Source organism: Dicentrarchus labrax, unplaced genomic scaffold, assembly GCF_905237075.1.
Source record: "Dicentrarchus labrax unplaced genomic scaffold, dlabrax2021, whole genome shotgun sequence".
NCBI classification, from domain to species: Eukaryota; Metazoa; Chordata; class Actinopteri; family Moronidae; genus Dicentrarchus; species Dicentrarchus labrax.
In genome coordinates, this window is record NW_026136720.1 from 11,415,838 (window position 1) to 11,443,644 (window position 27,807).

The 27,807-nt window shown below is 39.7% G+C and overlaps 1 protein-coding gene across 1 annotated transcript in view; it reads right to left on the reverse strand.

Annotated features, from left to right (window-relative positions):
* Nucleotides 1-1,252: 1,252 nt before the first annotated feature.
* The window catches only part of sema3d (sema domain, immunoglobulin domain (Ig), short basic domain, secreted, (semaphorin) 3D), a 31,784-nt gene continuing 5,229 nt past the window's right edge, over nt 1,253-27,807 (reverse strand). The window contains 18 exon segments of the mRNA XM_051382523.1: nt 1,253-2,615; nt 7,845-7,984; nt 8,175-8,239; nt 10,868-11,025; nt 11,833-11,874; nt 12,171-12,259; nt 12,655-12,832; nt 12,834-12,878; nt 13,506-13,650; nt 13,748-13,817; nt 14,068-14,182; nt 16,103-16,239; nt 18,282-18,410; nt 18,944-19,037; nt 19,126-19,245; nt 19,387-19,449; nt 21,591-21,751; nt 25,416-25,674. Coding sequence (XP_051238483.1) covers nt 2,175-2,615; nt 7,845-7,984; nt 8,175-8,239; nt 10,868-11,025; nt 11,833-11,874; nt 12,171-12,259; nt 12,655-12,832; nt 12,834-12,878; nt 13,506-13,650; nt 13,748-13,817; nt 14,068-14,182; nt 16,103-16,239; nt 18,282-18,410; nt 18,944-19,037; nt 19,126-19,245; nt 19,387-19,449; nt 21,591-21,751; nt 25,416-25,623 — 2,400 coding nt within the window. The 5' untranslated portion in view covers nt 25,624-25,674 and the 3' untranslated portion in view covers nt 1,253-2,174.

Here is a 27,807-nt window from a genome sequence, read left to right on the forward strand (position 1 = left end):
TTTAGACCCATGAAAGTGAAGAACAGAGGGGAAAAGTATTGATGTGCAGATCCAGAAAAATGAGTAAATATTCAAAAGGCAGCAGTGATTTTGATGACTCAAAAGTAATTTGTTTCTATAAAATACATTTGCTGCTACGCTTCTCGGAGAAACTGTATTGTGATACAAACGTGGGTTTAATATTTGTTTTAGATTTCTAGAGTAATACTGTCTTAAAGCCTGTTCTAGTCCTTTTCTGGTGTCCCTTTACTGTTTCCCTTTTTGGGGAGATGTAGTTTGTTCTTTGTAGCTGACTGATAAATAAACTATAGATGAGAAGGGAGTGCTTGAAATATTTATTGTCTTTGTTACAAAAAAAATTGAGAAATCACTGTGGAGAAACAGAAAATGGCAGACTTGAGTGCTGTTCATATGTAGGTACGTATATATGGGGCAAGTACATGTAATGAAACACGAGGCATGGAGGTTTTAGTCAGAGTTAAGGCTGTAGTAGTTGTGTAATGGTTGAGTTTAGTAAATTAATACCAAGGCTATTGAGGAATATGATGTATATTGTATATTGTAATATTTCAATATCTTTATATTAGTATGGTACATATTTGTACTCTGTGATACCCGCAGTATTTCAGCTGTTCCCCCAAAATCTGACATCAGGGGATACCACTAAGTCAGTCAAAACAGAAGACTCTGATAATGTCTTTTACAGAAAGGTCCTCGTCACTTCATCAGCATTATATCCAAGTGTGTGATGTTATCTACATTATTATTAAAGTCTTACAATACTATTCAGGTCAGACGCATTCGATTGCTTTTCACACTCATACCACTCATGTTGATGCCTTTACAGCTTTATCAGTTTATGTAACTCTCTCAGTTTGATCACAAACTTTCATATTTTGCATGGTTTCTTCTGAAGGCACCCACTTTCTTTCCTTTCTTTTTCCCTCTCCTTCAGACACACACACACACACACACACACACACACACACACACACACACACACACACACACACATATACACAAACACTAAACAAGAGAGACCAGCTGCTCCTGAATCATTCTGACATCTGCATACAGTGCACAGGGATTTGTGTTTCTATATCAGGAGATGCTCAGCTGAACTAACCCTAACCCATTCTCAACCTGTCTGCTTTTTGCTTGAGAGTGCCTGGAAGTGCACTTTACAGTAATAGATTTCCTGTATATTGATTTTATCTCTTCCTAGAATGTAAGTAAGCATTTTTAGGGGACAGAGGATCCAAGACAAATTTATTTAAATAACCTTCAAAAACAGCAATGAAGAAAACATCTATTTAACCTACAGTACATAGGAGTGAAACATTTGTACAAAAATATGTCATTTCGTCAGCTCAAACATTATAAATGATTAGCATTATAGTTATACAGATCAGTAATACGACTACATTGAGCATGCTGGATCTCCTGTACATGTTATATAAATATTTACAGTCATTCAACATTAATGCATTGTCATCACCACTAGTTTCTCCCCAATCTCACCAATTCAACTGTATTTTTCAATACCATCGAATAAACTCTGTTAACCATCATTCTGTACTGCTGGGGAAAAAACTTTGAAAGCTGTAGAAAAAACACGTTGGTTGCAATCTGCAATCGTTCATCTGGTCAGCTAATCTCCAGTAGCACTGTAGCTGAAATAGAAGTCATCGGATGACTATGCAAAATTAACATCATGATGTAATAATGTTTTACACATTGCAAAAATCATTGTTATTTAGTCTCTGATGTTTTCACTGAAACATACATTTGCAAGCAGAACTGAACAACGATTTCTGAGGTATTCAAAGCATTTTAACCATTTTCCTTTTGGAATTCACTGCAAAATTAACATTCAGATTCAGAGACAAACCAAATAATTTTTCTCTGAAACAGAATTTTGTGTTCATACTGTAGCTGGAAGAAATTACATATTCACAAACGAAAATCACATTACTTGTTGACTTTCTATTTTGAACTCCTGAACTGTATATTTCAGCCTTTCATGCCCCATTAGCTCTGAGTTAGATTTTGCTTGTCCGTGAATTGATCTGTCATTGCAATTTTGCAGTTCTGTGTCATGTCTGGTGAAAATAAACAACTAACCCTGAATGTTTTTTGTTTTTTTTATCACATCCCTCACTGCTTCTCTGTCCTCACCACCTCTCTTGTTTTCCCCGCTCTTCTACCCTCTCTCTGTGATGTCTCCTGTTCCTGCTCTTCTTCATTTCCTGGATATGTTTCCATTTGCCAGCTCCTAAGCCACGTCCTCGCACCCTTAAAGGCCTCTTCTCCAGCCATAATGAATCACAGTACTCCTCAAGAGAGCCATAGGGAGAGCTCATCACTCTCAGGTAGTCTTTATAGCGCTGGCGGGACTCAGCACCGTGACGTAGCTCCATGACAGGATCTTCACTGGGTTTAGGCTTTCCATCCAGTTGTCCATGTGTAACAAGTTGAAGCGTGAGACGGAGGAGAGTGTGGGTGAAGTGTGTGTGCTCTTGAGCCATGCAGACATACACACCAGCATCAGAGGCGTGGAGGGAGCGAATCAAGAGACCTCGGTCTGTGTGTACAACACGATCATCCAGCCTAACCTGAGAGACAAAAATAAACATATAAGAACTTCATCATCACAATGGACAAGGTGATGTACATACATAGCTACAGCTGCCTTCACTTAGCCTGAACAGCTAGTACACAATACAACACAAAATAACGTGAAATAGTCCTTTCTTAAATTGCTCATATATATATATATATATATTCAAGATTCGAAAGCTTTGCAACAAAACAGCAAGAAATATTGTCTTTCTACCCTTAAACAATCAATCAGAACGACACTAGCTTGCCACCCTGTTTACACACATACATTTTCACGCCTGATTTGTATCCAAGGTGCATTGAACATGGTAATGACCCCTGAAGCAGGAAACATATTGAATTGGGTGTGGTGAGTATCACCCACAGTGTGGGGGGCCAGGGGTCATTATGCAGTGTGGAGAGATCGTCAGATGGACAATGAGTGTCAGCAGTAAGCAAAAGCAAAAGAAGGTATTTGACTCGTGTGTGTGTGTGTGTGTGTGTGTGTGTGTGTGTGTGTGTGTGTGTGTGTGTGCTTGTCACTAAGGCGTAAGGGTAAGTGCTATGTTTATGGTCCGCTCTTTTCATTTTGCATCCACCATGATTCATCAGGTGGCATGGCTGCTGTCAGGTCCTAAAACAACACAGCTGTGTTCAGAGGACAGAGACAGAGCATGAGCGTGTGTGTCCAGCGTGTGTCCCTGCATGTGTGAATGCTTCAAAAGCATACCTCCCACAGCTCTGCTCCGACCCCCCAGAGGTGTAACTGATAAGAAACCTAGCCAGCTCTTGCATGAATTATTCCTCTTTAGGCATGGAAATAGTTTTCACTTTTTAACTTTAACTTTTTAGTTTAAACTGTTTGTCTACTTGGGTGAACTGCATGCATTTGAGTTTTAAACTGAAACTGACAAGTCAATTAATAAAATTATATATTAAATGAAAATTATAAAACATGTTAAAAATTGCTATTAATATTGACACTGACATAATAATAATACATTTTTATTGCTGTAAAACTGAGCACCATGTGCGAGTGTGAGTGTGTGTGCCTTTACACATGTTCTGTGGTGGTTTCTAGGTTTGACACTGATGATGTGTTGTCCAGCTAAAGGCAGACCTACAGGCCTCAAAGGCTCTTTGGACCTTGACCCTTACCCACATTAGACTTACTAATCTGTCTCCTATCACATTCTCATTTCCTGAAACACCTAACTGACCTGACAAAACACATGAGATATATATTAAAAAACATAAAATCAAACTCATGCAAGGTCTCTGCAGAGACATTGGACAGTTTGTGAAAATCATTCAATCAGTATTTATGTGTTTATTTACGTGCCTTTGAAGCCGCCCCCCCACTGCCATCCAAAATCAAGGCATCTGTGACTAAACGGCAACGCCAGACATTTAAACTCACCCAGATGGTCCGTCTTTATTTGTGTACCTGTGTGTCTGTGTGTATCTGGCATGCGACTATGTGTATTGTATTGGAGTCTGTGTATTTAGGGACAGTAACATGCATATGTGTATGCGTAAACAAGTGTGCATGTATGCAGTGCAACCCAATGAAACACAGTTTTTAATAGTCAAATAAAGTGTGGGTAAGTACTTTCAAAGCTTAAGCAACAGGTTAAGAACTTCCCAAGATTTCAGAAAGGCTGTGCTTTGTTCTAATGAACACTGTGGATGAAATTCAGCATCATCCATGCTTTTCTTATTACAAATTTTCTAATGGGCCAGCATTCCAGGCTCCAGGAGGTGAGTGAACACACACACACACACACACACACACACACGCACACGCGCGCGCACACACACACACACACACACACACACACATATAAACATGCTGTGAGAAAGAAGAGAAATCTCTTCCAGCTCACATGTGTAATAGCTGACCTTTACGAGGGTATAAGAGGAGGGAGTGTGTGTGTGTTTGTGTGTGAGTGTAAGATAAGAATAAGTATCGGTGTGGGCTGCAGGTGCTGGAGCAGCTGGTCGAGGATGCCTTTATCAAAACCCATCGGGAGGCAGAAAGAGTGGAGAGAAACGCAGGAGGGAAGAGACTATGGGAAATTGCAGAGACAGCAAAAAAAACTATGAAGAAACAAAGTAGACGGAGTAAAGAGTATGAAGGCAGAGATTAAGTGAGGATAGATTAAGATGGGATGAGGGAGGTTGAGGGACAGGAGAGGAAAAGGGATGACAGACAAAAGGAAACCGAGGGGGAAGAAAAGCACAGGGAGAGTGAGAAGTTGAATCAACACATCAGACATCACCTGCTCCAACACCACATGTCCAGCTGTGAGAGCAGGTAGACCACCTTGTCCCACAAAGAGCTATCCCCTACGTCACCTAACCCAGCTACCAAGACGAACACTTTAAATAAATAGACGGCTTGTTCTTGACTCCTGCATCTGTGCTGTAAGGGTCATTTAGGGCTGCGTAATGAATGAATCTTAAGCCAGAATTTTCTTTGTTAATGATCATCTCTTGCATCTTTCATTTTGATATTTCAGCCAGTAAAGCTCCTAAGTGTGAAGTACAGGTAATCAGGCTGCAGTTTTCTTGGTACTTTATCACCGGCAGCCTGTAAAGGCAACATTGGCAGCCTGTAAAGGCAACATTGGCAGCCTGTAAAGGCAACATTGGCAGCCTGTAAAGGCAACATTGGCAGCCTGTAAAGGCAACATTGGCGACGGGTGGTAATGACAAAGAGAGAAAACAATGACTAGACAAAGAGAGAAAAAACAATGACTAGTACTGAAAAAAACAAAAGCAACAGTGATTGTGATGTCATGGAACAGAAAAATGCCAAATAGTTTCAATTGCAAGACAGCTAATTAAATATCTCCCAAGTAAAACAGCTTAGACAAAGACACTCAAAAGCATGCCATAACTAATCTCTTGTGTTCCTTTGACCTCCAGTTTAGTGAGGTTCACTTGAACTCCTTTACTTTGTGTTGACTATCAGCAGAATACCTGGGGTTCAGCTAAGAAAACAATCAATCATGTGCTTAATGATAAATATTAACACACGAGAAAGAAGCAAAACAGAATTAATTCAAGCATTAGTCTCATAGTCTACCCAGAATTAAGTAAATGTTTCTCTCAAATTATTTCCTATTTTTCTTGATCAGTTTGAAAGCCATGTTTGTAGTCTGACATGTTAAATGTTAATTTATAAGCCAATTAGCAGAAACAATTCATCTTTCAGCCATGTGTAATTATTTGAAAATCCATTTGTGCTGCAGTTTCCTTTTGTCTTGGGTATTTTATGTCTCCAAGCATTTAAGTTGTTCACTGGCTGCCTTGCTAAAGAATAACATTCACTTATTTATTTATGCAATGGCTGTTGTACTATGAAGCTGTGTTTGCCCATTTAAATATTTCTTCTTTTTTCCCTAAAACTGTGTGAATCATAATGAACCATCTGGTTTCTTTATCAGGACATTCTTCCAACACTAAAGCAGCAAGTTGTATCATGATAGCTGAAAATGTATGAATATGATTTATTATTTAATAATCCAGGTGGCCTGTTCTACCTTTTCATTGGCAGAGAAGACAGTGAGATAACATTTCAGTCACCTACAAAAGTTTATGTACATACTCCAAACATTTGCCATTATAAACACCACTCAACTGGCTGTTGATCCACCTTATTCTGCACATTATGCTTTATTTGTTTAGCTTCTGTGTCCATCATGTAACAATCCCGGGGGAGGAAGAACTCCTGCATTCACTCCTTCATCACTTTGTCTAGAGTACAATAGGTCACATATCATTGCATGCCTAGACACACAAACACAGAAAACACCCCATTGTGTTTATTACCCCAAAACACATGGCTGTCCCTAGGGAGCGCTCTGTTATGATTTCTGCTGTAGGGAATCATAAAGAAACACGCACATATAGGCACACACAGAGGAAACGCAGGGCTTTCTGCTGCGCAGGGCTATAAAGGACCACATGGGTCTTAACTGACCTCTGCACCTGTCAGCATGTTTACATTCAACCCCGAGAGAGAGGACAGGGGGCCGGGTTGTGGGAGTAAATAAGTGCAGTGGGAAGTAGGGAGAGAGAAGAAGAGTGACTGGGTTGAGTGGTAAGCAGGTCACTCGCAATGGGTGGAGGAAGGATTGTATGTTTTCATAGGGGAGGGGAGGGCACTGAGGTGCTGAGTAAGCAGTAGGTCTCTGTTGTCTCATTCAGGAGACGGGTGTCATCATCAATGAGTTCCTTTCAACACCTCAAATACAAACACATTATCTCTCTGTCCCTGTATGTCCTTCGCTGTTTCACAAAATCTGCGTTTTAAAGTGACTTTGGTCCTATGCAGTGACAATTAGCAAAAATGAACTGTTTTGTAAGTAAACACTAGATTTGTACCTATGAGATTTGGTTTAATTTCTTAAAATTGCTGAAAATTCAGCTTTCAATATGTCCTTTTCTGCACTCTATCACCCACTACTCTTTCGGTAAAGTAATGGTTTGCTGTTCCACCTCTTCATTTTGCTGTAGTCTCCCTTGAATTAACCCACAAGGGAAAGCACTTGGCTACTCAATGACAAAATGCAAAAAAAAAAAAAAAAATCCCTCCCCAAAAAGGTTAAATGCAGGGTAAAATGCAATTTCCATTTTTCATGTGTGATAGATAATATCCCATCCCCATCCCCTCGGGTGGGTCTGGTAGAAGTCATTCCTCACCTTCCTCAAAAACAGAGGAGCTGCACAAAGTTTGACAAAGCCCTGGACACTCATAAACATCAAAAATGACCTTAGTCACGGAAATACTGAGACCCTGGATTGCTCCCTTATTACCTATAATTCCATAGCAGATATGACTTTTTGGTATTCAACTTGGGCATTGTTTTTATGTTCCCCAAGATGAGCAGAACCTGCAAAAATGTGATTTATGGCACAAACAGTTGCTGATGGCACACACTCAGACCTAATAGCCGATGAGGTTGAAGTCAAGTATGACGTTTTTGGATGCTTTGAAGTACTTATGTAAGAAATTAGTGTTCTTTGGCCCTGTAACTTCTTTGCCTCAGGACCTGGCATGAAAAAAAATGTAGCCCCTCAGGTACAGCAAACTCAAGAAAAGCAAAAACAAAGTCCACCTTCAGACTTTAGAGTGTGGAGAACGAAAGAGAAGGCAGAAAAGGAGTGTGTGAGAAAATGTATTTTGGGGATGTTTTTTTGTGTGTACAAGTGTGTAGATTAGGGCACTCTCTGACCTCCTCCCTGCGTTCAGATCCAGGTCTTTGTATGTACCACCGGATCTGGGCCTGTTGAGATTTGGGGATACACTCAAGAAAGGTGGAGTTGCTCTGCACCCCAAAGAGGACCCTCTCCTCCGCCGGTCCCCTAAGAAGACCTAAAGAAAACATGACTGTTATTGATCCAACAATCTTTTCTCTGGTTCTCAAAAATATATAGCAGGGGGTTCCCTGTAGTGACTCGTAAAGTGGTTCATTTATCTGTTCACTGGATGTGTGTTTACACCTAGCAAAGAAAAACAAAGACAGATACAGGCTGAACATCTAAAGAGAACAAAGTCTACGTACTGTCTTCTGTGTCCCAACACTGACTGGCAGGGTCTCCATGCTTTATGTCCTGTCTTCTGGCTCGTCTGAAGAACAAAGAGAGAGTTTTTAAAAAATATATATTTTGTTTTTTATTCACAAGCCAGACACATATTAATAAGCTCATATAGTGTATGTCTCGTGCAATACAGCAGTAGTGGAATATAAAAATATTTCTCCTGTCCAGCAAAAACCATGCATTTCCAAAATTGTTGATTTGGAATTTGAATGCTTCTGATAAACTGAAAGATTAAGTGTCCCTGTATGGTTTAAGAAAATGATCCTACTTCTTAAGCTGAATACGTTACTTAAAAACCCTCTTGGATTAGTTGAGAAATGCTTTGACTCCAAACTAAAGACAGGGCCATTTTTCTGAGTTCATAAAAAGTTGACTTTTTAGAGATAAGTGGTTCTTACAGAACAGCAATGCAACAAATGTATGATGATCCTATAAAATATGATATACTGCTGCAGATTAAACTACCCAACATGATATAAAGTGGTTCAAACTAGCATAATCATCTAATCATCTACAGCAGTAAAATGCAAGATACATAATTATGCAGCAGTAACATTAGCATAAAAACATCATATATAACAGTAAAACACCAACAGGGACCATTTTACATTTAAATTTAAATTTTTAGTACTTTCGATACTTTTATTATATTTTACTGATACTTACATACTTTTATTTAAGTCAAGTTTAGAATTAAAAAATAGAATTTTTACTCATGATGGAGTATTTTCACAGTGGGGTAGTTATTTGCCAGGCAAGGCTTGTTATGTGTGTGTGTGTTTTCTTCCAGCTTTTATTTCTCTCCCCCTCCCCTGTTTTCTCTCCAGGTGCTAACAGCATGATTTGTTTCCACCTGTGCAGTCTGGGCTTGCTGCTTAATGGCTCCCACAGACTGGCCAATCATCATTCCAGGCCCTCAATAAAAGGAGTACACCTTAAGAGTTCCCTTTCTGATTTTGTTCTGCTGTTAGTCTGTTTTTTTTTTTTTTTTTTTTTTTTGGTAGGCAAGTTATGTATTGCCTTGTTTTTGTTGGCTTGTTTCCATTCTCCCGACATTCTGGGAACATTTTATTGTTATGTTTGGGAGTGTCAGTCAGCTTTACAGAAATCTACACTTACTTTGGTTGTCAGGTTGTCAGGGATTCAGGTTCTCGTCTGTTTTCCTCAAACGGTGACATAACAGTGGTGTTGCTACTTTTACTTAAGTAAAGGATCTGAATATGTCTTCCTGTCTTCCAACTGGTTTGTAGTGTAATTTTGTATCTCACACAAATTTCAGAAAATGAATTATAAAGCTTATGTTAAATGATTTATAAAAAAAATTGAAAACATTAAACCATATTAATGTGATTAACCCTTACTAGTTATGAACAATTACATACAGGGCGGTGCCAACAACTGTACTCTCTCCTACAAAATATAATTCAATTCAATTTAATTGTTTTCTGTGCTTATTTAACTGAGCCAGAAGTATTTTCAAATTTGCATACACTGGATATAGGAATTATGTGGTGAAATGTGAAGAAGTTGCCTGACTATTACCTCCAGCAACAATTTTTCACAACCACTTGAAATGTGATTTAAGATGACCTGTGATTACTGGTAACCCTCTGTATCTTACTCTGGTTGACACGTGTAAAAACCTAAATGCACTACAAAACTTCTTTCTGTCTTTGATCTACAATCATGTGCCATTTTCCAAAATGTTTGTTTTTTCTCAAAAGTGCCTGAAACAAGGGAAACTGGAGTAAAAGTAAAATGAAATTTCCACCTCATTTGCAGACATTTGTTTTCCTACATAAATGTTATAGTGGAAATGGTTAAACAAAAAAATCCAGTTTATTTAGCCTCTAGCTGGGTGTTGCTCGCTCGGGCTCCTTCAGTTTGTATTGATTTCACCTCCTCCACCTCCTGTCAGTCCTGTGTGATGGGACATCTGTAGCCTACACTCCCTGACACTGTGAGGATCAGCTTTCAAAGAGCCCTTGAGACCAAAAACAGGGCCTCCACTATTTGACAAACCATAACAGCATCCCCACTGGCCAATAATCTGGCAGTGTGACCTCTAACTGTAGGGTATAGGTTCTGTAGAGCCTCAATTCGTGCAAGAACACAAAAAAGAAAAGAACACAGACACACATACAGTACGCACACACATGCTCTTGCACCTCGAGGACTACACTCTAGAGGTGTGGAATGACAGTAGCATTAATCAGCTGAAGAACCACATCTCTAATCAATGCTTCAAATGGACTAATACCCTCTGGTGAGGAAAACTGCTGAAAAGGTGAAGAGAAAACATATTTAGCAAGAACTATGAACTTTGCCTGACAGTCCCAGAATAAAGAACGCATACACACATAACACGGAGAAGTAGGGCAACATAGTGTCAAAGGAACTAAATATTTTCTAATTTAATGATTCATAGTTTTTAATTATTATTGACATTTTATTCATCTGTATGTTGGAGTGTGGTCCTGTTGAAAATGGCAGTGTTTCATTTCAATTTCATTTGGGTACAAGTTACCTGCCCTATCATTAATGAATGCACCTATAAGCTTTAAAAGAAAACAATTAAAGAGGTATTTTCTCATGCTTGGCAATGCAACATAATGACTACAACTAACCAACGTGAATTTTAAAGACTCTAGCATACCTCTTGGATGCAGGGATGTATCGTGAGCATGTGTGTCCATCCCAGGCGCAGTAGGGGTCTCGTGCCAGGCAGCAATCAGCACAGGCTTGGCCATACAGGTGACATCTACTGAGTGAAACCTGGGCTAGCCCTTCACTTGAACCCACGTAGAGCTGTTGCTATAGTGAAACACACACCACACTGCTTTAGGAGAGGTAAACATACAGATCCATTTCAAGTTCAAGTTTATTATCCATACAGGAAATTAATTTGGTTAGAGGTGCACAAAATATATACATATATAAAGTCCAACAACAGAAGTGATCCATTAAACTCTACACTGAGTGATTTTTTTTTTTTTTTTAAAGGAAATTAATATTTGTTGTGTCATTGACATGCCTTACACATACTCTTCCATCTAGGCTAATCCATCAACATTCTCTCAGGGTTTCTTCTGTTTCTTCAAGAATAACTGGTGGTCAAGGTGTTATAACACAAAGACTCATTTAAAATATCAAAACATTTAACTGAAATAAGAACCACAAAGATTTAAGGATTTTTCAGTGTAAGAAATCTTTACAAATATGACTCAAAGGATCTGCTCCAAGTCGCCTGAAGTTAAAGGGATTCCTAAACATGACTTCAAAACAACCACTGGAAACACCAGCGAGCATGCACATACATACACACACAGGTCAAACACTGCTGGAGATTAATGGAAGCTGTGATTGGGGTTGAAGTGTCTACTGACACCCCTGACCCTGCGATAATGAGGCAGACGGGAGAGAGAGAGCCACAAGAAAATGGGGAAGGCTAAAGAGAGAGAGAGGAAAATTGAATAATAATTAAATTGAAGTTTTGTGCCACATCAGGGATATACACTCCACTGAATGCATGTGGCATGAATGAAGGTAGAGAGCAGAAAAGATATGCAGAAATAATGAGGGAAGAGTGCGGAAATAATATGGATGAGAATGAAGCTGAACCTGTTTTGAAGACATCTCCATACTGAGGATGGGAGTAGGAACCTGCAAAAAGTAAAACAAACGTTACCATTTTTAAAACCTCAGGAATGAATACACTGCTGGAACAGTGTTACAGTAAAGACAACAGTCTTCTGTTGTTTGTTGATTAATAGTTCAGAAAAATCCATCAGCATTGCAGACTATAACAGAGGCATGATGAGTATTTCACAGTTTGATGAGTCAACTGTCCCAAAGAGCACGGCTGGAAAACAGCTGGCATCGTCTATCAAAGAACTACTCATGTGTTTGTGTTTCTGTATTTGTGAATTTGTGTGTGTAGCTGTGTGGTGCATATAAACCTGGAAAACTTGAAGCTCTTCAAGCACCACTTCTTCAGTTGACCAATTATTTTGAGTGATGCTCACCACCTTCAGAATTGAACCAGCATCTACAAGGCAGGAAGGAGGAGGGGCGATTGGCATAAATGAAGCAAACCACACAGCATGCATTTTTCATTAAGAGTTGAATAATGTAAACTAGCCAAGTATGAGAACTAATGTTTTCATATCCAATGAAAACTAGTACCTCCACCCATGCACACACGTCAACAATGTGGACCAAGAATTATTATAGAATAGTTTTATATATTAAAATGTTCAGTGTTGAGACCTAAGACAGGACATTGGATCCAAGAGTAACCATACATTTCTAAATTTCTCCAACAGCAAGACCATAACAGCATCAGCAAAATCGGTTTAAGGCTGAGGGCAACTCATGGTGATCTAGTGCCCCCTGCTGGTCAAATATGGAATTTCAACCAACAACTTTAATTGTGTCTCTCACCTGTTCCAAGGAACATGACCTCATATTGTCCATCCTCTGCCAAAACTCTGTCCACCACAATCTGAGTCAGGGTGTAGTCCACTCGGACACGTGTGAACACGGGTCGGCCCGTCAGAGGGTAGACAGAGCGATACATAAGAGGGTGGAATCGAATGAAGCTGACCACATCATCTGGGAAAGTCTTTGGTGGTCTTGATCCTTGCATCATATGTCTTGCTGGGACACTAAAAGACAGAATTAAAAAAGTTTATCTTGTGTACAGTTTTACAATTTCTAGATGAATTCACTGACTAAATGTGTTCAGTGACCATTTTTCTTATAATTCTTTTCAGCTAATTGACCAATGGTTTCCGTCTAACAATTTACTGGTGCATGCCTCCCTCTGGTGGTCAAATGAAGAACAGCAGGAGATAAAGCACATCTGGAATCTGGAACAGATGCCTTACTCCCCCCACCCCCCTTTCTGTGTATACTATAGGTCAAACACACTGCTCACTCAGCTGTCCACCTGAACCATACACCAAATTCTAATCCCTTTCCCTCCCTTGATTAAATTTTTTTAAACAACATGAAACAAGAATCTGATTAACATGTCGGGTGGCCTCATCAAACCAAAGATTACATCATACATCATGAGGTTGCATGTGCAGATGTGAGCATGTATACCCTACAGCATCTTGAACATTTTACCCTCGCCAAGGCATACTTAAATTAGGCCATGTTTATTATTATATTATTTTGTAATTAGCAAGAAAGTTGAGGATTTTATTTGTCTAATTTGTGAAAACAAAATTATCATTAACTGTGGAGTGATCAAGTTTGAGCTGTCTGCCCTTCAGCGGGTAACACACCGTTCCAGGGCGTGGATAGGGTATCTTCCCCTCGTATTCTACCCATCGGTGGCTGGGCCCCTCCTTGTGGGCGTAAGGTCCGTTAAACACAGCTCTTATGTCTGCCATGCTGTACACACACACTGCTGAGCCACGGAAAATGGAGCTGAGAGGAAAGTGGAAACAAGAGACCAGGTTAAGCCTAGGGAAGAAAAGGAGAGTGCAGGTGGTGTTGATGATGGTGTGATGAATACTGAACCTACCTGGAGGTGGTGAAAACTGCATACACTATGGGATTTTTGTCATCTCTTGTAGGGAGGAGAAATATGTCCTCTATAAGAAAGAGGGGAAGCAACATAAAGGTCATTTGTTTTTATTACCTATTCACATGATAGATTTTGTTGCACCTCCATCTTATTTATATGAAGCAGCAATTGCAGTCTAATATGTCAGGCTACTGTGCCACTGCTGGTGCAATTGTAAATGTGGTCTCTTTCTAAAGTGCACTCTGAAGGTAGCTTCCGGAAGATAAAACACAGTTTATTGGCCTACATTTTCACTTTTTATTCTCACAGTTACTTACGGAGCTCATCAAAGTGTGTGTCCACTCCGTCTGGTCCTGGGATGGAACACACAAGCCTGGCTTTGAGGAAGGTGGTCCATTTATTGGTGAGACTCCTCAGCCCACCCACATCATTCTGAAACACAACCACATAAAATGTAACAAAACCATAGTCAGCATAGTGCAGCTGTCCAACATGGCCATAAGACAACCACAATCAATAGCACACACTTGGTATGTAACCAGTCCAACTGTAATCCATCTGATGGACTTACACATTGAAACAACACACAGCCTAACTCAGATTTCCTGCACTAATTAGGAAAATAAACAGGTGAACCACATGCCTCTAGAATGGATCTGCTTATTTAACCAGCACAAAGGAGTCCTTCTTGTTAGCATAATGACAGTCAGGAGTAATTGAAAAGGAAGAGAAAAGAGAGACAGGAAAAAAGAGAGAGAGGAGGGAAAAACATCAAAGGAGAAGAGAAACAAATGGAAGTGCAGCGTGTTGAAAGAGAGCACTGAAATCAAGTGAGGTTGCTGATTGACAATGCAGGGGTTTCATCTTAGCATATGAATTGCTGTTTTAAGCAGCAACCTTTGATTGAGCTATGGTAAGAGTAGTCAAGTGCACCTCTTTGTAATCCATAGAAAATTTAAGAGAACCTCCCTATTAAAGTTGACCAGAGCACTAACTAAGTGGTATAGAAAAGACTGTTATGGTTCAACACACACAAAAACACACTTGTGTTAAGAGACGACAAAAAAAAATGTAAGCACTTAATGAGGATGTTTCACAATAGTGATAATCTTCAAAAAGGATTGAAGTGAAGTGCCCTTATTCCTTTCACATGCAGGGAAAAACACACTTACAGATAATGAAAGTGAAGGAAAAATACAAAGACCAAAAGAGAGAGATAGCTCAAAGAGAAAGAAAAGGAGAGAGCTGTTATCCAGAGGAATCTCCTTCTAGTCTGCCTTACAGCTTACTCCCAAGTCATAAATACACTAAAAGCTTTTTTCTAAGAATGTAGCAATAGACCTCCGAATGCTAATAGGAAACTGCTGTGTGGGCTAGTTCCATTTGGAATGACTAATGGCACACTGTATGTTATACAAAAGGTCCTCAATCATGAATCTATTCTGATTCTGTCCTCAGTCAGCTGTGCAGTGCCATTCAAGCTTCCAGCTGTTTTGACATGTTTTCAAATAGAACTAAATAGGCACTGAGACATGATATGCTTCTCAAATGTCCTGCAGCATCTGACATCTGATCAGAGAGAAAGTTTGTGTTGTCAAAATGATTCCGTTTAGGTATGAATTCGAAGTTGGACAATGGGCTTCTTACAATATACCTTTGATACAGTCAAGGCCAAATACTCTCACTATAAGTTGCATTGGAATTAATGTAATGTAATGGTACCACACATGCTCCTTCGTGCAAAGCTTTTCCAAGGCCAAAATATGTCTCTGAAATGTGAATGCTTCTGCCACAAAATAATATTTCTTTATTAGCTTTATCTTTATTAATAGAGACAATAAGATGTCACAAAGATCTTTCAACTACATCGACCCCAGTGACAATGTAAGCAGCAGCACTATGAATACACTGTCAGCAGAGCACAAAGGGGCTAAACCCATGATTTAGTGGTGCTGGCAGTCTCGTTCAGATGACTATAAAAGAATAATGTATCAGGAAGGCCTCCTCCTTGGGGACAAAAAAAACCACTGTAGTGGTCAACACAAAGATCCTTATCCGATCAGATCATTGTAGGAGCTATGAATCCCACCCTCTGTAAGAGGTCTTGTATTTCTACTGTCTTTCTCTATAGTCCCACTACGTTGCACCTACTTTAACTTTCATCCAAGCACCATTTCTCTCATTACCAGCTGGGTCTCCACATCTACGAACATCATCCTAGTCAGGGTTTTCACTCTTGCAACCCCTTTCCTCTTCCTGTACTTGTCAACCCATCTGTCATATCCTCACCTTCCCTTACCATGCCTCTATATACCTCCCACTTTCCACACCACTCGTGTTGTAATATCTCACCTTGCACACACGAGCCACTCGGGACACGATGCTCTTGTCGTTCCCTTCCCACGACACCTCACGGAAGAAAAAGTATATCTTATCATCATCTGAATTGTAGGTGTCAGCAATGGGATGAGCAGATATAAACCTGGCCTCTGAAGACACAGAAAGGAAAGGAGAGACACAGGAGAGTGTTAAAATAAGTCAGGTAATAGCTTTGCCATTGCCACTGCAGCCTTGAGGCGGCATTAACACTACACTTAGCACATGATTATTTACACTCTTGCTCTATTTCTACAGAAAGGACTGATTTATTACCATATCTATTTCCGAAGTTAAATCTGGAATGCCCATAAATCTTCAACTTGCCCTACAGTTTGATACATAGACTAATAGAGTGATTGCCAGAATGTTTACCTTAGTTTAAAAGCAATTTTGTTTACTTTTATATGATTTTTAGCCTGTCTGGCAGTATTTGTTATGCAGCTGTGTGGCATAAAGATCATCCTTTAGCTGGAACATCCAGGCTCAAATATCTGGCTAACCCTAACCGTGTGTTCCCAGCGTGTGAAACAATATTCAGATCGATTCATTAAAAGTAGCAATTCCACAATGTATATATTTCATTACAAGTAAATGTCCTGCATTCAAAACCTTACTTAAAGGAGGACTAATTGATTATTTCTGACACACAACACAGACAAAGTACCATCTTATAAAGTTGGACATGTTGGCAAACAGTTGACCATTAACACAATGAGCAGCAATGTTAGCATTCACTTTGAGTCGTGCTTCTGGACATCCGATGAATTTAAGACACATTAACTGTCTGTCTTGCATCTCCACCAACAATAAGGGAAAAAATAGGCTCTTTAGCTGTAAAAATTTCGATTATTTTCACTAGTTGTCTGCCATTTGGTGGTGGACAAGTAGCATACAGTGAGTTCATCAGAGATTTTTTGTTCAAAACAGCTGGCTGCTTCAGCTGGAAATCAGGTTGATTAAAGCAGTTTAGAGTGAACAAAAACAGCTAAGCTACCGTAAAACAACGAGCCGAAAGATGGCACACTCTGTAGAACTAAGAGTTGTGTTATAATTTCTTGTGTGTATTGATTACTGCAGCTTTAAAGGTAAAAAAGTAGAAGTATAAAATGATCCTATGTTTGCATATAAAATTATAATCTGCAAAGTATTAGTATAAAATCATTATTGCAGTAAATAGTACTGAAACTGAAAAGTAGAAGTAAGTTGGATCAATATCAATACTATCAAAGAGTTTCTGGACGGATCCTATGTGAAACAAATTAGTAATTACAGTACTATTTAATGATATTGAACAGTGTGACAAAATTATGTTAGATAAAAGACAGTAAAAACTATATGCGATGTAAGAAATAGTGTGAATAATATAAACAGCATGTTGTCGTCAGTGTCCTGATTCAGGGGGGAATTGGTCCAAAGGCTTGCAGTAACATTACATCAACATTAGCTCAAATCCTAGAAGCTGAGCCAACCACCAGAGGGTGATTCCCCAACTGGAACAGCTTAATGTACAAGTGCTAACACACTTGACAGAAGGTCATTGTTAGTCCTGCGGCACTGCAAAGATGTTCCACAGGCTCAAAGAAACAGAAACACTGCAAGAAATGATGTGCTCTTCCCGTCTGCCTGCCCTGCACCTAAACATTCGCAGTATACACACACTGTGAGAGAGAGACATAATTACTCCAAACATCTCTGACTGCGTGGTTGTGAAATGTGGAGACCATGTGTAAGGATTTAGATGCTAGTGACAACTGTTGATACATGACAACCCATCAGTGGCTGTAAACCACTTGAGACTGGGAATGTACACACAGGGAGAGGACTCCCTCCTCAGTGATGACTACGCATGCCGATGTGTGTGGAAGTGTATGTGACTATGGCTATGCGGTTGTGTGACTAAGACCGTGAACTCTGTGGCACACTGTAAATTCCCCTGTAGGTGTGGTCCCTGTTCAGCTATGGCATTCATATAAAAGTTCCAGCTAAATGAATAAGTGGGCTGTTTCCTCTGCACTGGAATGCCAATAACCATCCAGAGGGCACAGAGAGGCTCTTTGTATCAGTTGAGAGGCTGGAAGTTTGGAGAAAAAGCAATAACAAGTTTTGAGTGCACTCAGCGTGTTAATGTGGATATGTGCAAGCATGTGTGTACCATTGATCCAGTAGTCTTCCGAGATGTCTGTGCGTATGTAGTGCTGGTCAGGTGGAGGGCCAAGGGAGCGTGTGAATGTTGTATCTTTGCCCAGGAAGTCTGAAGATGTGCCAGCATACAGGTACTGATCTGGACCAATTACAGAGACTGGTCAATTGATCATGACATCAAGATATTCAGAAAATAATTCAGCACATACAGTACATTATTGTACATGAAAACTCAAATAGTTTTAATAAGTCCTATTCAATAGGTCATACACAATTACAAACATATCAGAAAACAAACAATTTAGCTTTTACCACTTCATTGGCTTACCTCACTGAACCCATTTACAGAAACACAAACTGAGACAGATTTCAAGTAACAAACAAGACAGATAAGGCTCAAATGTAAACATGATTGTTTACATTACTCTGCCTAGTAACTTTGTTGCTGCCTGAGAAATATCTGTCTGCCTCTTTCTTGACCAAAGTAATCTGCATAAAAGTGCTGGGGGAAAAAAGGGACATGAATACAAACAACTCAAACAACTGAGTGGAGACATAAGAAGAAACATAATTTACTCATGGGTAAATGCTGCTGTGCAGCAATACAATTCTGGTGCACAGAGATAAGGCAGGCAGAGGGCTGCCAGAGCATTGTGTGAGGGTTCATCTTACCTGTGAGGACTGAGGTAAATGGCTGCAAGGGGTCAAAAGGACATTTCAATCTGCCAGACTCCACTGTACTAGACAGCAGTTGAAACACACCATCCTGAGAGACAAAAAGGATGATAATATTACACAAATTTAAATCTAACTCCTTATTCCTGCCGAGATTCACTCACTTATATCTACTTTACCTCTCTGTGGCCAGTTATTTCAATGAAAGCACAGCTGGGGTGGAAGGCTCCTGTCCCACAGGCATAGACATGGGTTCGATTGTAGTTGTGGAGGACCCTGACAAAGTTACCACACTCCAACTAGGACCAGCAGGGATAGAAAAAGAGCAAAGGTAATCTATTAGTCTGAATGAACACAGTTTCAACACACAATGTTGTACCTATTGACTTGGAATCAATATGATTTTTTTGTTATGAAATACTTTCTTTAGAAGCACTTACATTTATATGTTTTCCTGCCAGTTGACACATTTCAACTTGGTCCCATGGAGCAGGCCAGTGAATCTAATGAGAGATAAATGAAAAGAGAAACATTTCACATTTCTTAATGTAACATTTGAGTCACTTTCACTTCAAACTATAAAACAGTCCTCATATAGTTACTTTCCATGTATATGCTACTATAATTCCAGTTTAATATTATAGCTTTATCTGCAAAGACGATGTACAGTAACACTTACACTTTAAATCACTGCCAGACTATTACAATGGGGCTGTACCTGTTTAAACTATTAAAATAACAATGTAATCTGTTCAAGCTGCAGTGGGCTCAGAATGCAGCAGCACTTCTCACTATATCTTAAAGGACAGTGCATAATACTTAGCTGTTTTAGCATCTATACACTGGCTACTTTTTAGAGTAGAAAATTACATTTTATGGATCACTTTAAAGGGTACAACCGGGTAAGCTCCTGATCCCCTAACTTGATATGAGCCTGAGAGCAGCCCAAGACCCTTGAGAAGGTCTTTTCTTAGTGGCTCTTTAGGGCCTCCAGGGCCCCTCAACTCTGGAACAAACTGCCTAAGGAATTCAGGCAAGCCAGTTCTTCATTGTATCAAATCTCTTTTAAAGACATGATGATGATTTATATTCAATTATTTTCCAGTTTGTATTTTACTTCCCTTTGGTCTGTATTCTGTTTATTGAAAAGTGCTATCTAAATAAATTATTAATGACGCTTAATTACTCTTCAACATTTTGGGGATTATTAAACAACTGATCTCAGTTATACAATAATTAACACCTTCAGGTGCTGGTACGAAAGAGAAATGGAGGTATAACGTCCAGTGTCCCTTCAATGTACCCCACCATGTCCATACATGTGTTATAAAAGGCTTATGTGCTTAGCGTGTTACCTCCCCTAAATCCTACCAAGGAGAGCTATCGCCAAACTTATCCATGGGTCAACAGAGCCTGAATACGCATACAAATACACCGGCACAAATATTAACATCTCATGATTCCAAATCATTGCATGCTGCTGAGGAATTCATCCAGAAAACCAGTGTTACAACGTGATGTGTTGACTGAGTAGTGTGTGGCCTGTGGTTTTGAAACAAAGAATATGATCAGTGGCCTAGTTTTACCACAGCATATGGGGATATTTAAAGACTGTGGTAAAAAGTTTACAAGATAGCAGCTATCTCCTAAAAAATCAAGGTAGAAACAACTGAATATATGGTTGTGTTTTAGTGCCCAAAGGTTGGTTCCAGGTATGCGTCTTCATTAACTGATAAACACCAAGTTTGATTCTCTAGATCATATTCACTGTTAAGGGACTGATCCAGAAAAGCAGAGCTACTTTGTCCATTATCTCCCTGCCATCAGTATCAATGACCAGAGAGGCAACAGAAAGGCAACACTTTGAGAAGACTAAGAGTTAAAACAACCAGATAAAAATCAAATAAACACACTGTCGTCCCACTAGCATATCAACCTCAGCTGCATAAACACACACTCACATCTACAAACTTTAACATATGGCATCCGTCCAAATGCATCTGTGTGTTTGTGTATATGTGTAAGCGAGAGGGTGCATACTCCGTAAATGTGTATATAATTGTGTGTGTGAGTGCGTGTGCCCTCCAATGATGACCCTGAACTCTCCAGGCAGACAGTTTCAGACTGCTGTTGACTGAAAGGTGAACTTTTCCCTAAAACAATATGCGGCTGAATGCATTTCAGATACCAACACAGTAATGGAAAAAAAATACCTTACATCACCCCACTTAATGGCAAGATAGGTATAAGTGTCATGAGCTGAAGCTAAATGACTCTCTATATAATAACGAGCTGTTCGCAGCAAATAACAGAGGTTATTAGGATGTCTTAAGTGACTTCAAGCATGAGTTTGCATGTCTGGGGACTGTGTGTGGAGGAGCTACTCAATCTCCTGTTCAAACTTGAATTTCTTCCAGCAATATCCTTTTGTCAGAGTGTGTGGGGACTCTTAAAACTGCTGTAAACACTTCAAAGTCTACCTAAACAACCTCTCAAGTATAGTAAATGGCCTGAATAGCTACAAAACCAAAAGCTGCTGTTTATTTATTGCTCTAAATTCATTCTTGGCCATGTTTTTCTGTTCTATATCCTTCTATATATAATTTACACATTGTTTTTCTGCGCTCCTCACAGCATAATGTACCTTTCTAGGGGCTCTGGCTAAATTGTCAGGGTCAAGCAGGTAGATGTAATCCCTGGCTCCCAACAGAAGACGTCCTCTCTCCTCATCCAACAGCAGCGAGTGGGAGTGGAGGCCATCAGATGGGCCCAAAAAAAGAGATACACTGCCAGCTTGCAGCAGTTCTGGCCCAGAGAGAGTGACAGAAAAACAGAGAGACAAAAAAAAGCATTCATAAATTCCCACAGTCCCATATAATGTATGCATATAGTTTACATTTAAACTGCACCATCTAGCATTGAATTTCAGCAGGACTGCACTGTCAAGCTTAACTTATTCTCTGCAGTTCACTCATACCTAAATCCAAAAAACAAGCACTGGGTTTCCTGTTCTACAGAAAAACGTGTCTTGGCTTGACTCGAAACTGCCTAATGCTCTGTGGTTTAACACCTTAGCTACACATGATGATAGTGAGGAGATACAGTAGCCTTGGAAAGCACACTAATTAAATGGATTCACTGATTGTAGGAAAACAGATCTGTATAAGTAGATGGGGGGGGGGGGTTATTTGTTCTAAAAGTCTCTCTACCAGTTCTTTCTTGACTAGAACTCAACTGCGGATGACTGACATCTTCATAAACATGAACTGTCATGGGCAATATGATATTGTATCAGGAGCAGTTGGATTACTGGTTGCTCACCAATTAAATGATGGTATAGTGTGTTGTTGACTTCAGTATGATCTATAGTTGTAACGCTTTAAATAAATGTATATGAAGAGTTAAAATATACTGTATACAGGCTGTTTCCATTAGTATCTGATGGTATTCAGACACCAAGCTTCCAAGGTCTGGGAGCTGAATACTGACTACATTCTCAGCTCAGTATTGTGTCCTTGATCTCCTTGATTTGAGGAAATCTCTTCTATCACCAGGCTCTTTTCAGTGTGGCAGTATAGCAACATGTCTTGAATAAACAGTCTCAATGCGGGGGAGTCCAGTGGGAGTCACTCTGAAAGGATTGACATTGTGATTACCCTCTTGGTGTGAAGGATCGGAGAGGTTACCAACCCTCAATATTTGAACTTCTAGGACCGCTCCACACCACGCAATCCTGCTTAATACCTCCTGCTATACACGAGCTCACACACACACAGCACCCCCACATGCTCATATCTCTCACCCCTACACACACATCATGCCCCAAGCAGACTAAACCTTACAAAGAGATTAGGCCTGCTAGCCCTTGGCTAACGCTAATCTGTTCTGTAAACACACTGCACTATGAGCCCGCTGAAACCGCCTGCTTAGCGGTTGCCGCTTAGCATAATGTTCCACACCTTTCTCCAAAGAAGAGAGCACCTCGGACCCCTTAACAGCTCTTGATTAGCTCATCTGTTGGAGCTCTGAGGCACTCTCATCCACACATTTATTTAAGACATCACCATGCTGGCATGCTGCAGACAAGTTTAGGCTGTGCTGATAGACTAGATTTGAGCTCTATAATACTATAATGTCTGATATTAAGTAAAGACCACCTAACACAGGCAAGTAAGGTAATGCTTTGATTGCTTAGATTGCTTAGATTAGATAGGGTTAGGGTTGTAGGCTGTATGAATCTGCCATATGTTTGAAGACAATTTAAGCATTAATTAGAACAATATTAATTAGAAGTAAGTAACCTACTGATCATTGTACTCTGGATCTAAGCTAGCTGTGCTTCTTGTTGCATGAGCACAGCCTCGGTCTGCCATTAATATGCAGTGTAGGATGTTCTGTCCATGGTTTGAATACACAGAGTAACATCACAGGCGGTATGAAATGTTAAGTCAAACAGTGATGTTGATAAGGAATTAATAAAGATGAGTTCAAGCAAAGCCAGATTTAATTCACTGAAATGTGTTTGGATTTGCTGTTACTAAGCAAATTTGTTCACTAAAAGAAGGTTAAGTATTTAGCCTGTTTACAAAGAGAAAGAAAGAAAGAAAAATGTCCTATAAATTCTGCTGTGCATGACTAATAAACTGTAGCTTTTGAGTAATACAGGCCACAACGCAACAGATAGAATGCATGTGGTGTAACAATCCTTTTGGTTGCATATTAAGAGCATAAGAATAACAACACTCTGAATGTGCAACATTTTAAAAATATTTAAATCATGACCAGATGATTCTACTTTTCATTTGGCAGAAGGCCACTTTGTCTGTGTCATGACTCTGGATGGAACTTGAACTTGAGTCAAGATTTGTTTTTCAGAGGAAAGTCTGGAAGTTTGGAGTAGAAGCCAGTTGTTTTGGAGGTGTTCATTCAATCAGGGATGATTTCACTTTGATCATTTCACCCTTCACTCATTGAAGTTGAGCTTTCACAGGAGGGTGATGTGATGTGATGTTTAAAGAGTAATCAGTGCTGGGTGGTGTTGCTTTTGAAGAGTGTGCACTGATGAGATGATGACAATATGGGTGCATGATGTGTGCACTGGGTTGGAGGTGATTTTGCTTTTGATTTTGTTACTTTGCTTCAGTCATTCGGACTGAGAGAGCCAAACATGGACATTGTTCTACTGTTGTTTATCTGAAGTCCAAAGCAGACTGCTGTATAGTTAGATGGCAGTTCTCTTGAATGAAAATAAAGTTTAGTCAGCCGTGCTCACAGTCAAAGCCAACAGACACACCCTGATAGAGTATCAAAAAACGTGTCTCAGATATATGGCCCCATTAAAATGCAATCAACTATGAAATGATGAACTATTTTATTTTATCAACTGTTGGTTTGGAACAAATATAAAATGAGACAAACTGTAGAGCTAAATACTAGCCTAGAAGCTGAGTAAACACTGTCCCTAGCAATCATTATTCCTGCAGCTACTTACATATATTTATGTTGGACACTCAGGACATACATGTGTATCTATTTCCAGCTACACTGGGCTTTGAAAGCCTTTGACCAGAAGAAAGCTTTTGGAGGTTGAAGTCAGAGTAAGTTTACTTTTAGGTCACAGTGGGGATTCAATTTTATGGAGCAGACTGAAGTTCATTTGTGTGGTTTCTTGTAGCTGATACATAGCATGAGGGATGGAGACTTTGAAGTAAAGTTTGCACTGAAGTTTAGAATGGGTTTTAAGGGGAGCAATAATTTAGCTTTCCCCCAGTGGCACAAAGCAAACACATCCAGTTGACGCAAAACTAAACACATAGACAGAGTGCACATTGCCAGGACCTGCTAATATACACAAAACAGATTGATCGACAGTCTCCTATCGACCAAGAGTGTCAACATGACTTGTATGTTCTGTGTGTGAATTAGACATATAGGACTGGACTGCAACAACATTGTGTTTTATAAAAACTGACATGTGACAAACAGGGAATTATAAAGTGGGCTAATGGATCAGTAAGTGTTAAATCTCTCACTCTACAGTCGTGTTTCAAAGACCATTTACTTTAACAGTGCAACTGAGGCTACTAATCTTTCTTTTCACTTTTCCTCATGGATGTGTGCACAAAACCACATAAGAAATAGAGACAAGTTGAGACAAAATGTTATAGAGAGAGACAGACAAGGCACAGTTAGACACCAATAGAAAAAAATGGCTAAAGAAGACCAAAAAAAAGGGACTCATACGTGAGACTCAACAGATTCATATATGGCATGTAGCTTTAACAAGAACTCCAGCTGTGTGCAAGTGCACAAATAATTAAGGTTGTTGGCATGAGATTAAATATCCCAAATTACCCAAACTTTTTTTTTGCTCTCAGACTGCCTTAGACACATACTGTAATAATATGAAATTATAAAAGTAAATGTAAATATGTAACAACAATAAAAACAACAATATTTCAGTTCTTACCTCTATGACTGAGTTTGACTCTGGGGACACTTTGTTTGATGCTTGCTCCAAAAGGGAGTGTGGCCAACAACATCAGTCCCACTAATAGGACCCCTGGATGGGATAGCACCTTAATCCTCTTCCCTTTGCCATCATAATTACTGCCAGACATGCACTGCAGAGCCCCAACAGCATTCAGACTCTGATTAACAGAGTCCTCTGTCTTCATGGTGCGTGGAGTGGTGTTGTTCCGTTTTCACTCTGTCCTTTTCTGCAAACCCTGGAGGGAGACCGGAGAAGAGAGTCAAGCTAGGGAGGAGCAATTATAAGTGTGAGTGTGTGTGTAGATGTGCATGAGTGTGAGTGTGTGTGTGTGTGTGTGTGTGTGTGTGTGTGTGTGTGTGTGTGTGTGTGTGTGTAGTCACATCTAACTTCACGCAGGATATGTACACAGGTTTCTCTTATGGCTATTCAGCTGTTTCACCATGGAGCCCTACAGGCATGTCCCCTCTCTTTACCCATCCTACATCAGCTGTTGCCTGTCACTGGCTTTCCTTTTGTGTCGCCTTTAAATCTGTTTGCCCACAACAAAGGTCAGGCTAACAAAACAGTCACATTCTACTATCTTTCACTCTGCCATGCCTTTCTCAGTTTCTCTCTCTCTCTTCCATCTTCTTTTGACTTGAATAACTAATTTAATTCTTTAGCTAAATGATACTTGCCAATAGTTTAAGCATTGGCTGATGACCTTGTCAGCTCCTCCTTTATGTGGTGTACAAAAAATGGGCCATGTCCTGTCTAGGACTTCACAGTGCATTAAAGAGGCCTATAGCACAGACATTAGTTCACACTCAATGCAAAGTGTTGTCAATGTATAAGTGAGCAGTCATGGGAACACTCACCGGCTTTTCTCTTACTAATAAGCAAGGAGAACTTGAGCGATGTGCACTAATTGAACACGTGACAAGGTGAAATCATTGGGGAAGAAACTGGACATTTTCAGTAGGGAACTTCAGTAGTTGTCCATTTTAATACATTTGTGGTTTATAGTTTAGAGAGCAGCAGATGTCTTTTCATTGATGCTGAAACTAAAATCAGCACAGGACACAGGCCATGCAAATAATAATATGTATCTGTGTAATTTTTATTAGGAGACAACTAAGAATGAAATCTGGAACTAAGGGTTAATGAAAAGTTAACAAGTAGTGTCTGAACAACTCTCAAAACCACAAAAAGCTACAAGCTTAACATTGTTTTTAAACCTGAATTCCTGCACATTACATTGCCATCTAGCTACTAATTAACCAGACAACCGATGAAGAAATTAATGAACGCATCGAAAGAATGTATACCCCCTTCGACCTTATTGCTACATCTCCCTCATTACTATCCTTCCACCCCCGTGTCAGATAACACACATCAACCTGTCTTGTGACAACATAAACACTGTCAACCTAGATTAATAGATCCAATGTGGCATACACACATTCACATATCTTAAATAATGAAACCAAACATGAGCAACTGGACATATAGACAAGAGAAGATACAATCACCGTTTGGGACATATACTGTCTACAGCATGTAGGAATTTATATAATTACACAATCTGAGCACATACATTCATTCACGCTTGCGCACACAGATTTGGATTGCATGATAAAATGTAAACTGCCAAATGGAAGCTGTAAAAGTACAACTCATTTCACTTATTTTATTTTCACTGTCCAGTTTTGTCATCTGGAAACTTGAATTCAGAATTAATTACTGAGAATCGGGGCAGAGTGGCACGCATCCAAGCACCCCGTAGCTTTAAAGTGGCGAGGATTAGACCCTGATAAACAGACCGCTGTTTATCTAAGATGACAAATTGAAGCACCTTCACACCTTCAGGGTTAGAAATACAGATATGGAGCTGTGTGTGATGGATGGGCAATCAGCAAAGAGAGTGAGAAAGCCAGCAGGTTTAAAGTCTTTGCACTCTTTGTGAATGACAGTGATAGTGCTGGTGGTGGGGCTTATCCTCCCCACGGTATCTTCAGGGGAGCAGTGACACAATTTCACCCATGTGAGTAGTGTTTGCGTAATGTATCTCTCTTCACCGCTTGAGTGCCCACATCTATCAGCAGTACGGGCCTGTGCAGCACCCCTCTAGAAGAATACAGCACAAACAAAGGAGTGAGATCAAGTGTTAGAAGAGGGACATTAAAAACTCTCCATCTGTTGAGAGGAGGATGACAACAGGAGACTGTCACGCTGTATAGCAATGAAAGACATAATATGCGTTGCCAGTCAGTCAATAATTCTGAAAGAGTGAATAATAGAGATGAAAAGAGACACAAAGACAAAGAGTGAGAGGTGAGAAAGAAACCGACAGCTCGTGCCATGTGGGTTAAGCTAACACCCCTGTTTC